Here is an 11,330-nt window from a genome sequence, read left to right as displayed (position 1 = left end):
TTCCACGTGTCCAGTTTACATATTCTGTTGCATTAGCCCAAGATGCTGTGAAAATCCTGGTTAAATGAGCTTTCAAATCAGCAAGCTTTTGCTTCTGGGCAGTAAAGTAGGATTTAGAGACAGCTCTATCAATCCACCACCTATCTCCTTGAGACCTATAACTAGTGAAAGCTGTAAACGAGTTTATAAACTTCTCCATTGAAATGAGCTGAATAAATATACTTATAAGCAACAGCAAATTATTAATACGTAATATATCTGGGGGGGTAGGTTAAAAAAAAAAAAAACAAATCATGTAAATCAAGATAAGAAGCAGAGGAGGAAAAATGGAAAGGTGATTGCATCTCGAAAACTGGCTACTTCATGTGGACCACTGAAAGGGTGAACATCGGTAGCACGCTGTAGTGTTCAAGGGTGTTTGACAGTGTTCCCCAACATATCAATTTGAAGGCGCTAAGTAGATTATTAAAAATACAAAGATAAGACAATAGGAAGAGAACAAGGGTTCCCCCAGGCCTCCTGAACAATGCTTGGGCAGCAGCAAAAAAAAGCAAAAGTGCCTACTGATATCAGAAATACAGGTTGGCTTCCCGTAGATGAAAATTGCCCCCTTTACCCTTGTAAATGGTCTTAAAGGGATCCTTCAACCCTAGGTGTCCTTCCTTTTGCTTGGACAATTAAACAAAGCCTCCTGGCATCACATCAGATCAGAGTGCTATAGGCAAGGTTCAGCCATCCAAGAAGCTGTCCACATGCACAGAGCTGTCCGTCGGCTCCCAGGTCAAAGCAGAGATCTCAGACAAACGAGCCCTTGTCCCCAGGGATCCAACCTGTTTTTTTTTTTTGTAAATCCTATCCTGGGTAGTTCATGCTATGTTCTTTTTCAATTGGACCCACAAACTGTTTTGTTTACCTTCTTCCCCAAAACCAACAGGATCTCTAGAGGGTTTATACCTTAATCTGCAATCAAATAATGTTGACATTGGCTTTGAGGTTTGGTTTGGATCTAGGAGCCAGCACAAAAATCCAGCTTTTTTTATCCCAACTATGTTTTTATTTTCCTGGTGCCAGGTTTTGTCGAGCCTTGCCATACACTAACACAGTCTAACACCATACAGTAACAGACACAGGCTAACATCTTATGCTCACAAGCACTAACACACACACTAACATTCTATGCTCATGTACACACACACACACACAGCATACACACTAGCAACAAACTCTTATACACATGTGCACACACACACTGGCTAAAGCTATACATATATAAAATTACACACGCTAACACTAAGGACACACACAGACTCCATAATATATACACACTCACATACACTCCTCCTCTCACCTTGTAGAGACCCTCCACGACTCTGTCATCGTGAATCCAGCAGCATTTGCTTTCCTGTAAGTTCTGTGCATTATGTGACGCCACTGGGAGCCTCGCGGCACCCGCTACAACCGGCCTCCGCAGGAAAGCATTGGGTGCTGGATTTATGATGGCAGCCCTGCAAAACCCTGGGCGTCAGGAAGTGGTTTCTAGTTGCCATGGCGACCTGGTGCCCAGGGTTCATCGAGCCCTAAACTATGTATATTTTTTAAGGGATGTGAAATGTGTGTACACAGGATTCCTCTTTGTGTGTTCAGCAAATGAAGAGTATGCAGCGCCTGAGAGCAATAAGTGGTGTTTGCTATATGCATTAAAACTTTGTTAAACCAAATGCTTGGCAAGGCTAGACGTATGAAGACAAGAAATATTTGCCATATGAGAATATCAAAATTTCACCTTCACACTGCCTTACCAAAATCACAAGGAAATGCACATTATATTTTATGGTAACATAACATAACATGGTAGCTTCAGGCAAGATAGGAGCCCCAAAGTTATTATAATCTGTGGGTTGTTTTTTTTCTACATTTAGGCAGGACGGAAGAAGCATTTGAATATTTAACCAGCGCGATGAATATGTTTAACCCTACGAAAACGTAACCATGTCACGTGGTTGGACATACCGCTGTGCTGACTTTGGGCAGTTTAACCGTATGAAAATGTAACCATATGATGTGGTTGGACATACCGCCGTGCTGACAGGGGCGGGCTCAGTGCCCCCGTTCACATCAGAAGCGCTTTTCTCCTTCTTGGTGTCTTCAAGGTCCGTCACTGTGCCGGGTCCCTTTTTTTTCTTCAATTTGGCCAGAATGGAGGATTCTCTTTCTGGGAATGGGGGCATCTCCTCCAAAACAGTAGCCTTTAAAAGACAGCAAGACAGATTGGTGGTAAGATTTTTGAAAAAGAGGACATTGTCTTTACATCCTAAATAGAATTAGTTTTTTTTTTAGATAGTTATAGACTTATTTTAAGAGGCGGTACATTTTATTTTTTATATTGAAGCAGATGTAATATATAAACAAACTTACCTTTTCTATCCACCTTCTGTAATCTGCCTAACCTGCACTAGCAGTGTCCATTATTAATTGCCAAATATAGCATTTAAAAACCAGCAATTTTGCATTGTGAATCATACAAAGACTAGGATGTAATAAAACAAACATTTTCCATGTTTCGTAAACAATGGGACAAAATAAACCTTACAAAGTTTGTGATTGCAAAGTATAAAATACAGAATATTGGGTCAGATTAATTTATAGTCTGATGTATGTTGAATTTCTAAAAATAATTGTGTCTTGGTATAAAAGCTTTAATGCTCACATTAGTAGTGTAGTGACATAAAAACCCAAAGTTTATGTTTATATACACATACATGGAAATGAACACAAACAGAATACAATACATCAGCCTAATGATCCAATTCTAAAACGAGGGAGTTTGCGTATATATACAGAAACTTTTTATATTTTACTGTATTTAGATAGAGTTAAGAGTATTTTCGGAGACATACCAGGATGTCATTGCTGGCAATTGAACTGAGACGCAGATACTCTACAGCTCTTTGCTGAAGCTCCACATCGGCGTTCCGGAGCTGGCTGTCGCTGCGTAACACGTCCTGGATGGTGGGCTTAATTTCAGGGAATAAGTTGATAAACTTGATGTACGCAGAGAGAAGCAGAGCCCGAGTGGGAACACTGCACAGGTGAAACTTGGAGTGCAGCAGATTGAACTGAATCAAAGGACTGAAAAAAAAAAAATAGCTGAAGTTCAATAACCCTGACATTTTTTTCTAATAAAAAAAAAAGAAAAATTAAAAGGATTGCTAAAGATGCATAAAAAGAGTAACACAATGATTCATGTTGATATATTAAGACCCAGTCATCATTGGGTTTGTTCCTCTTTATGCTCCCCTTAATACAGACAGGTGTATTATTAGTCATTTGTATGTGTTCTAGATGAATCAACTTTGCCCAATCTACGAGACAAAACAACCTGTTCATATTGCTCTGTGGTAAACAAATAAATGGCTCGATCTTAACACTTGACAACAACGGCAGCCTCAAGGTATGGAGACAATGGAAGTTTTGGAAAAAAATGAATTAAAACCAAGTGTCAATTACTGCAGAAAGCACTATAAATTTATGCTCAAGGTTGAAAATATTTTGTTTTCCATTGAACTTGCCCTTTAAATTTAGGGATTACCTTTGCCCTATGTTCAACCAGGAGAACCTATATATTGTATCTTATATTTTTGATTACTGTTAATTGGTTTTTCATTTTCCTGTAAGCCCTGATGTAGCAAAAATATATAACAAATACAAATGTTAGCATAATGATGTGTGGAGGTTTCCAGTTGGGTCTTTGATGTGGTCCAGCTGCAATGATTCACCTACCTAGAACGTGGGTCACCAGCAATAAGGTTTCCAAATTCACCTAAGATGTAACCCCCAACCTTAACTAGATTTTCATGGCATGCAGGAGCCTGGAGAGCCTGAAATACACAAGCAGTAAAAGGTTAAAAGGATGAAAACTTTATAAAACTTCATGTTTACATGATAAATTATTGAATATTAACCTCAAAGACTGTCTTGGCTGCATAGCCTTGTACATCATCTCGGTTGATAACAATCTGGATGACACGGTACCACACTTCTTCACTCACGTAGTCCCCCGCGATGCGGATAAGATTCAGGATAGTGTCCACATACCAGGTGTAATCTACTGCATACTTCTCTGCAAGGATAGCCACCTTCAACACCTGCAAGAACACAGATATCCAAGCTATTTCTTTTTTATGGTTACATGAATTTTACATTTTGATGTGTGCTTTGTTTTACAAGGTAATTTCTTTGTTATCTATTATGTTCTGTAAACATGTATATTCTACAATGTTTTCCTAAAAAAAAAACTGATGTGGAAGCAGTAACAGAATCACTTGCATACAATATGACCAGAATGATATTTTAAGCTAATTAACATCCGAGACACACCTGTCTTCCATTTCTATGTTAACATAAAGCTTACAATCTCTTCGCGGATGGAGTAATCTGCAGTCTCCAAGTAGTTGAGCATCTCTGCCACTATTTGCTGGGCATTGCTTCTGTCACACATTGCATACAGGAGATCCACGGCTCTTTGTCGAACGCTAACATCCCTTTCTGTCTGCAGAAGGAAGCATACTGTGCTTAGTATTATTTCCTTACATGAAACTGGAGAAGGAAATTCTAAACTACAAATTGTTATGTTAAGAGTGGATATAACCAATATTATGTTTGCATTTATTGCAAAAAGCAGCATTTTCCACAATGTTAAAAACATTATGCAGTTACAATTGTCTGTGTGTGGGAGTCACAATATCAGAAGACTGGATGAAACCTGAAGCAATCTTCCGGATCTAATGCGGATCTATTAAGTTACATCTTAAAGCCCGAGTTAAAATCAGGAGGTAATGTAGGGCAAGCAATGTATGCCATAAACGTGGCATTGATTTGCCCTTTTCATATTTATTCTTCTTGATTTATAAATGATATGAGCCCGGCACTAATAGCTACCCATTTATTTACCACCTCTTCCATTCGCTTATTGTTAAATACCCTCAGTTTCTGCTCATTGTAAATTGTTATATTTATTGAAGTTAATGAGTGATATGTTAATATAATTATTAAACGATATGCCCATGTCCAAAAAAAAAATTTAAAAAAAATGACCCTGTAAATAAATCAACAAACTAGGATTCTGAACAGTGCATGAGGTACCCCCCCCCCAAACCTTTTGTCATTTCAGTAGAACGCTGGGCAGGAAATTCTCACCTTTAGTGCATTGATTACGGTCTCAATGTGCGTCTTGACCGCCTCATGAGAGAACTCCGAACTGGCCAGGGTGCACATGCTCTCCAAAGCCAGGTAACGTAGGTTGGTTTCTCGATGCTGCAGGAACTGGCCAAGCTGATTGCAAGCTCGTACCAACAGGTTTGGTTCACTGGAAAACAAAACAGAAGAAATTTAATTGTAGCAATTCAGTGGGCTTTATTGCACCCTTTACCTCCTTGAACTAAATGCAGGAACAGTGCTAGGTTGTAATGCAGTTAAAGGTTGTGATCCCTCCACAAAGGTTTGGAAACTTATGTTATCTATATCAATTTAATTCAGGTTTTGCTCCTCTCCCTCCAAAGTGTTGAATGTCATATTACCACCAGCAATATAAAGAGAGAAAAAGAACACTAAACATAAAAAAACAAAACTATGGGGAGCGGAGTGCTTTATCGATTAAGTCACAATGCAATGGATTATATAAAAACAGGCAAACTACACTGTATGCTTTTGTACTAATAGAAATGTACCACCAACAGAGAACAAAGCACGATGGCTCACCTGTCATGGTAAATAATAAGACTGATGGCCTCAAACAATACAGCATTCTTGGCGTTGGAGTGCTGCACTTTCTTGGATTTTGGAGGCTCTTGTGCCTTGTTCAGGATAGTCTCCAAACACTCTGTTAGCCGGCCTCGGACTGCTGGGTCCTCTAAAAAGTATCCATGTTCAACTAAGATTAGTTTTGTGGTTTACATATACAAGTATCATCATTATGCAGTGTAAGACCTAGGTAGGTGGACTCAGTTGAGCATCTATAGATGAATTTGTCTTCTTAGTTATAAAGGAAACTGCCGATGCTCAGGTAGTGGGTTTCCACAATTTCGTTTTTAAGCTCAATATTGCTGTAAAAACTTAACACTTTTTCTGTTGGCAGAATAAAAGCAAATGTAGCTGTCCAGTGACTAATCCTGCAATCTAAAATGACAGATCTGTAGCTTCTGGACTTGGAGAGTTGTGTAAAATGAAATATTACCTGGGGGCGGATAACACTGTAACAGCCTTAACAGCTTCACGGACAGCCAGGGAGCGGGTACAAAGTAGTAAGTGTAATCCTGCAGGTCTGTGGATGCGGACGTGACAATCTGGATACGAAAACCATCAGCATATTAGTAAAGGCCAACAATACGAACATGAAGGAGGGACAGGATGTGGCTAAAAGGGGGTACTGAAATTCTGTAGTCATTCCCCTCACTCCGTAAGAAACCTTACAGCGGGAGGTTGACCATGAATTAACAGAGGTACCACGTGGGTAAAAAAAACAAAGTAAAAGGGAACTGGGAGAAATCACGGCAAAAGTGGTGGTATTGGGGCTCCCTATGCCCCCACTGAATTGTGAATGCACACAAAAAGGGAGCAAAGAAAATGATCGCTACAAAATGTAATGTTGCCTCTACAGAAAGTAAAAGCCACAATCAATGCTATCATCAGAAATGAGGATCTTTCTACATAGAACATTGTTAAAAAAAATAAAATAATTATATTTATATTTGCTTTACAGTCTAAGCAGTAGGCGGAATCACCAGAGAGATTTTTTTTAATCAGATCTGAATTATCATTGCATCACCACCTATTAATTATTTCAGTAGACAAATTTCTTGCTGGTACTAAAAAAAGATACCCAAAGTCATTGGCAATCTAACAAACGGGTAACTTTTTAAGAGCATAATGACAACATAGCTTAGGTGCTCTTTTCTGTTTAATGTACTTTATTTTCTTGCTTCAACTTGTTTCAACAGTCAATCATGTCTGCCTGCAGAGTTCAAGAGCATCTTGTTCATACCGAGGTGCATCCAGATCATTTACTGCATAGGAAGAACTTTCCATTCCTTGCCCTGATTACACAACTCGGCCATTACCAGCTAGGTGAAGCTATGTCATAAAAAAAGAAGATTCTTTCCATTCACTGTGTACTTAATTAAATACGCTCTGTAAATACTATTTGTAACTTTAATGAATTTAAATTAGGCGTTACATTTCAACATTCCAATAATAAGAAAAAGCTGTGACCGTCTTACAGTTTACAGCCTTCAGTATTAAACAGTTTCCATTACCCTGCTCAGCCTAGAGACAGCCAGGGACACAGATGTTTTAAACTCTTCGGGATTCTTCTGTGCCAATGTAGTGATGAGACTGGTTGCTGCTGTTACTACACCCTAGATGACAAAAGTAAAAGTGCAGGTCATTCTGGAACACATCTTGAGAATACAAACCTAAATGTGTAATAAGCGCCAATTTCTAAGCAATAACCCAGTATATAAACTCCAAGGCTGGAATACGATTCCTTGGTATAAACAAAAATTGCTAATTTACCAAACAAAAAAATCTGGAGCACAAACCTGAGCCCCCTTGCCATAGCCAGAAAGCTTACTGGACGCAGAAGTAAATGAATACTGCAGCTCTAAATAATTTGCACCATTCAGCATTTGATTAAGCGTCTGTGGGCATGGAGCACGCAAGGTGTTTATGGTTTCTCACCTTGCACTACAAATTATTTATGGCTGCTGTACATTTCTACTGCCAGTGGGCTTTCAGGCTCCCGCTTGTGCTCCGGATTTCTTTTTCTGTACATGCGCTGGCAAGTGTGGATGGAGCCCTGCCGTCTACTTCAAAGTGAGTGTGATTTTGACTTATTATGCTTATTTACCAGGTGTTGGTCGTTGAGAAGATGCACCACTCGAGACGTCCATTCACTTGTAAGCACTAGATCGGGGGAGGTGCGGTAGAGACGTAACAAGCAGAGGGCAGCACTTTGTTTAACACTATCCATCGTGTCCCTGATGCATATAGAAAAACTCATGAAAAGCCAGTAAATAAACTTAATATAAAAAACTTAAAATGAATCACTGTGACAAAATTACATTGCGTCATGTTACTGCAACCTTTAACAAAGGACTGCACAAAAGCAGCAATCCTACCCAGCCACCAAAACTCTAGGGATTTCACCCGCGAAGGCCTCTGCCATCTCACGACTTCCCACGTTGGCGATGCAGTGCAGCGCCAGTCCCATGAAAGTGGGGTTACGACTGGACAGGTCATTCTTTATGGCATTGTTAATGAGGCGTATCAGTTCGCTGTTGGAGTTTACTAGTACGGAGATGAAGAGATATCCCTAGGGAAAGAAGGACAAGTAACGTTTTACCCTCTACAGCAACACAAGACAAACAAAAATGGCTTCAAACACTACAGCTGGTCTATAAATTCAGATTATTCCCCAAGTTCTCTACTCCTCCTATGATATACGTCACAGTACAATACAAGTGATATGCCAATATTCTATGTAACATGCTAACAGACTATTAATCTATTTTTCAAGGATGTCCACTCAGGAAAAAATGCAGATTGCTACATAGTGTGGCAGAGGTCTGGTTACTGTAACTAGCTTAGGAACCACGGTTTCCAGAAGAATGAGGAAATAACAGTTTTAAGGTAAGTGTTATATTGAAAGAAGATTTATACATTGAGGCTTCTGGATACCAGTGATGTATTTCATCAGGTTTTTGTTTTATTTATGATGTTTATTTGGCCTATAATAGGTAACATGCATTTAGAAAGGATTTGTGAGTATGAAAAGAGCCCAACTCACAATCTGCTTCTCTGTGTACTTGTTGGAGCTCAGCAGATTCACCGCCTCCATGTGGCCAAAGTCGATGTCATGGCCAAGTAAGAAGATAAACAGCAGTTTGCAGACATACTTTTTCTTGCTGTAGCCATCTAGAGCTTTGTCTCCTGAGGTCAAAAAAGGAAACGAATGAGAAACAAATATATAGTCCCTGTAAATCATGGTTGTGCGCTGCTTGAAATTAGAAACAAACCCCAGGAAGATATAAATTTATAAGAGTAAGTTACAATTCTCAATTAGTCACACTGCAGTAAAGTGCTTGATGCAAGAGAACCACAAATCTAATACTGAAGTGTGCTATGCAAACATATATGACATTAGTAAAGATTATACGAAATATCAATAATTATTTCAAGTCAATTACATTTTAACATATTTAAGGTCACAAGAAACATGAACTGCATTCTAACCCTGAGCACATCTGCCATTTTATTATTTCCTCTGGAGGTTGCATCACAAAAACATTTTTTGTTTCTATGGCAACGATGTATTAGCTGCTTTTGTTTTCTTACATGGCAATTAAGTGTCGTTGGCAAACAAAAATATAAATGAGGCAAAATATTACACAATTAAGGAACTATTTTATTATATGACAATGTGGTCTGCTAAGGCATGACATTTTATCTATATACTTAGATATAAGCTGCTCCGAGTCAGATACTGTTAGCACAGGGTTGGCACCGAGTTCAAGGATTTTACATCTAAAACATCTATATTTGTCAACACACATTTGGGCTATTATTTTTGTCTGTGTAATCCAAGCTGTGGATGACAACTACATCACAGATCACCTTCACAACTGTACATGGGGGGTATTTAAAAAAAAATCTACGTGAGAAAAAGTTTTAAATGTAATTATTTAATTCATATTGGTACGAAAAAAAGTCATGCTGCTGGGAAAAAAAAACTTCTCTTAACCTAATGTACAAAAAAACATGCTGAATGCTGAAAACCAGTCAGCATATAAGGTGGAATGGTTAAGACCTCAGATGTCTCCAAAGAAGAGACCTCCGAGGTAATGAAAGCATATGTAGCTTTACTTTTTCTTAGTTGGCCCAATGAAAGGGATGCAGCTTCAATTAAGAATCCACTTTCTCCTGATGTAATACGGAACTATTTATTTTTCTTCATTCAGGCAGCACCGTTAAGGCTTCTGTGCATGGGTACCAATTTTGCACAAGAAGCTGAAGTCTCTTGGTTAGACTATTGGTTAAAGCTGTCCACAGAGGGAACAGAAAGGTTCGGAGGCTTAAAAAAAAAAAAAAAAAAACACAAGGACCTCTGAACAATTCACATTAAATTACTGGTATTACCATTTAACAAAATGCAGCGGGCAAAGTGAGTGGACTGAAGAAAAATCTAAATCAAAAAAGAGTATTTGGTTTGACCACCAAAATAGCATCAATTCTTCTAGGTCTACTAGCACAAAGTGAGGGTTTTTTTTAGGCATAGTTAGATGAATGTTTACACAATTACACCACACAGGTGCCAATTATTAATTTAATAGATGGGCTGAAATAAAATAAAAAATTGAAACAAACAGTTGTGTAAAAAGAATAAAACAGGAGGAACAGCCAAACTAACTAAGGTGGTGAAGTTTGCTGAAGGCTGTTTAATGTCAAAAGTCATACATCATGGCAAGACTGAACACAGCAACAAGACACAGCACGCTTCAGCAAGGCCTCTCCCAGGCAGAAATCCCACGATGTTCTGCCCAAGCTCTATCGAAGAACCATAAAGAAAACAGACGATGTTGAGGACCATATCCACAGGGGCCAGTCAACGAAACCGTGCATCAGATGAAAGGCACATAATGCGTACTTCCCTTTTGGAATCAGAAGATGTCCAGCAGTGCCATCAGCTCAGCTTTGGCAGAAAATAGCACACCCACCTACAGTCTTGTCAGAAGCAGTCTTTATAGAAGACTTGCAGCCAAAGCCGTACCTCCAATGTGATAACAAGGCCGTGTGACTCAACTTTTCACAAAATAGAAAAAGGCTCCAGGCACTCAAGGGTTCCACTCAGGCAGGTTTATTGAAGGAGAAGGACAACAACATTTCGACCTCACAATGAGGTCTTTATCAACTTTTCACAAAAACACAGGGACTGGTGTGCAGAAAAATGGCAGCCAAAGGGCTGGAGTTCGGTACAAGAATGAGTGTGTGCAGGCAACAATGAAGCATGATGGAGGTTTCTTGCAAGTTTTGGGCTGCATTTCTGCAAATGGAGTTGAGGTTTGGGTCAGAATGAATGGTATCCTTAATGCTGAGAAGTACAGGCAGATACTTTTCCATCACGCATGGAGAGAGAAGCAACCAACGCTGCCTAAATCCACAGAAAACCTGTAGTTAATTCTCCAAGATGCTTGGAAAAAAAACTACCTGCCAAGTTCCCAAGGATAATTGATTCTGTTTTGAAGGGGGGCTCAGACTGAATATTGATTTGGTTTAGA

General features: G+C 39.1%; 1 protein-coding gene across 4 annotated transcripts in view; it reads right to left on the bottom strand.

Moving 5' to 3' along the window:
- The window catches only part of AP2A2 (adaptor related protein complex 2 subunit alpha 2), a 41,734-nt gene that overhangs the window by 15,184 nt on the left and 15,220 nt on the right, over window positions 1-11,330 (bottom strand). For all 4 annotated transcript variants that reach the window (XM_053448611.1, XM_053448612.1, XM_053448613.1 and 1 more), the window contains exons 3-14: window positions 8,843-8,985; window positions 8,175-8,368; window positions 7,904-8,033; window positions 7,311-7,412; window positions 6,233-6,341; window positions 5,758-5,908; window positions 5,197-5,365; window positions 4,412-4,549; window positions 3,963-4,145; window positions 3,781-3,878; window positions 2,898-3,129; window positions 2,076-2,246 (exon numbers count right to left, since the gene is read on the bottom strand). In XM_053448611.1, coding sequence (XP_053304586.1) covers window positions 2,076-2,246; window positions 2,898-3,129; window positions 3,781-3,878; window positions 3,963-4,145; window positions 4,412-4,549; window positions 5,197-5,365; window positions 5,758-5,908; window positions 6,233-6,341; window positions 7,311-7,412; window positions 7,904-8,033; window positions 8,175-8,368; window positions 8,843-8,985 — 1,820 coding nt within the window. The remainder of the gene's footprint in view (window positions 1-2,075; window positions 2,247-2,897; window positions 3,130-3,780; window positions 3,879-3,962; window positions 4,146-4,411; window positions 4,550-5,196; window positions 5,366-5,757; window positions 5,909-6,232; window positions 6,342-7,310; window positions 7,413-7,903; window positions 8,034-8,174; window positions 8,369-8,842; window positions 8,986-11,330) is intronic.

This window comes from Spea bombifrons, chromosome 10 (genome assembly GCF_027358695.1).
Source record: "Spea bombifrons isolate aSpeBom1 chromosome 10, aSpeBom1.2.pri, whole genome shotgun sequence".
In the NCBI taxonomy this organism is placed as follows: Eukaryota; Metazoa; Chordata; class Amphibia; order Anura; family Pelobatidae; genus Spea; species Spea bombifrons.
The sequence above is the reverse complement of the archived record's forward strand: the minus strand, read 5'-3'. Positions and strand labels throughout refer to the sequence as shown.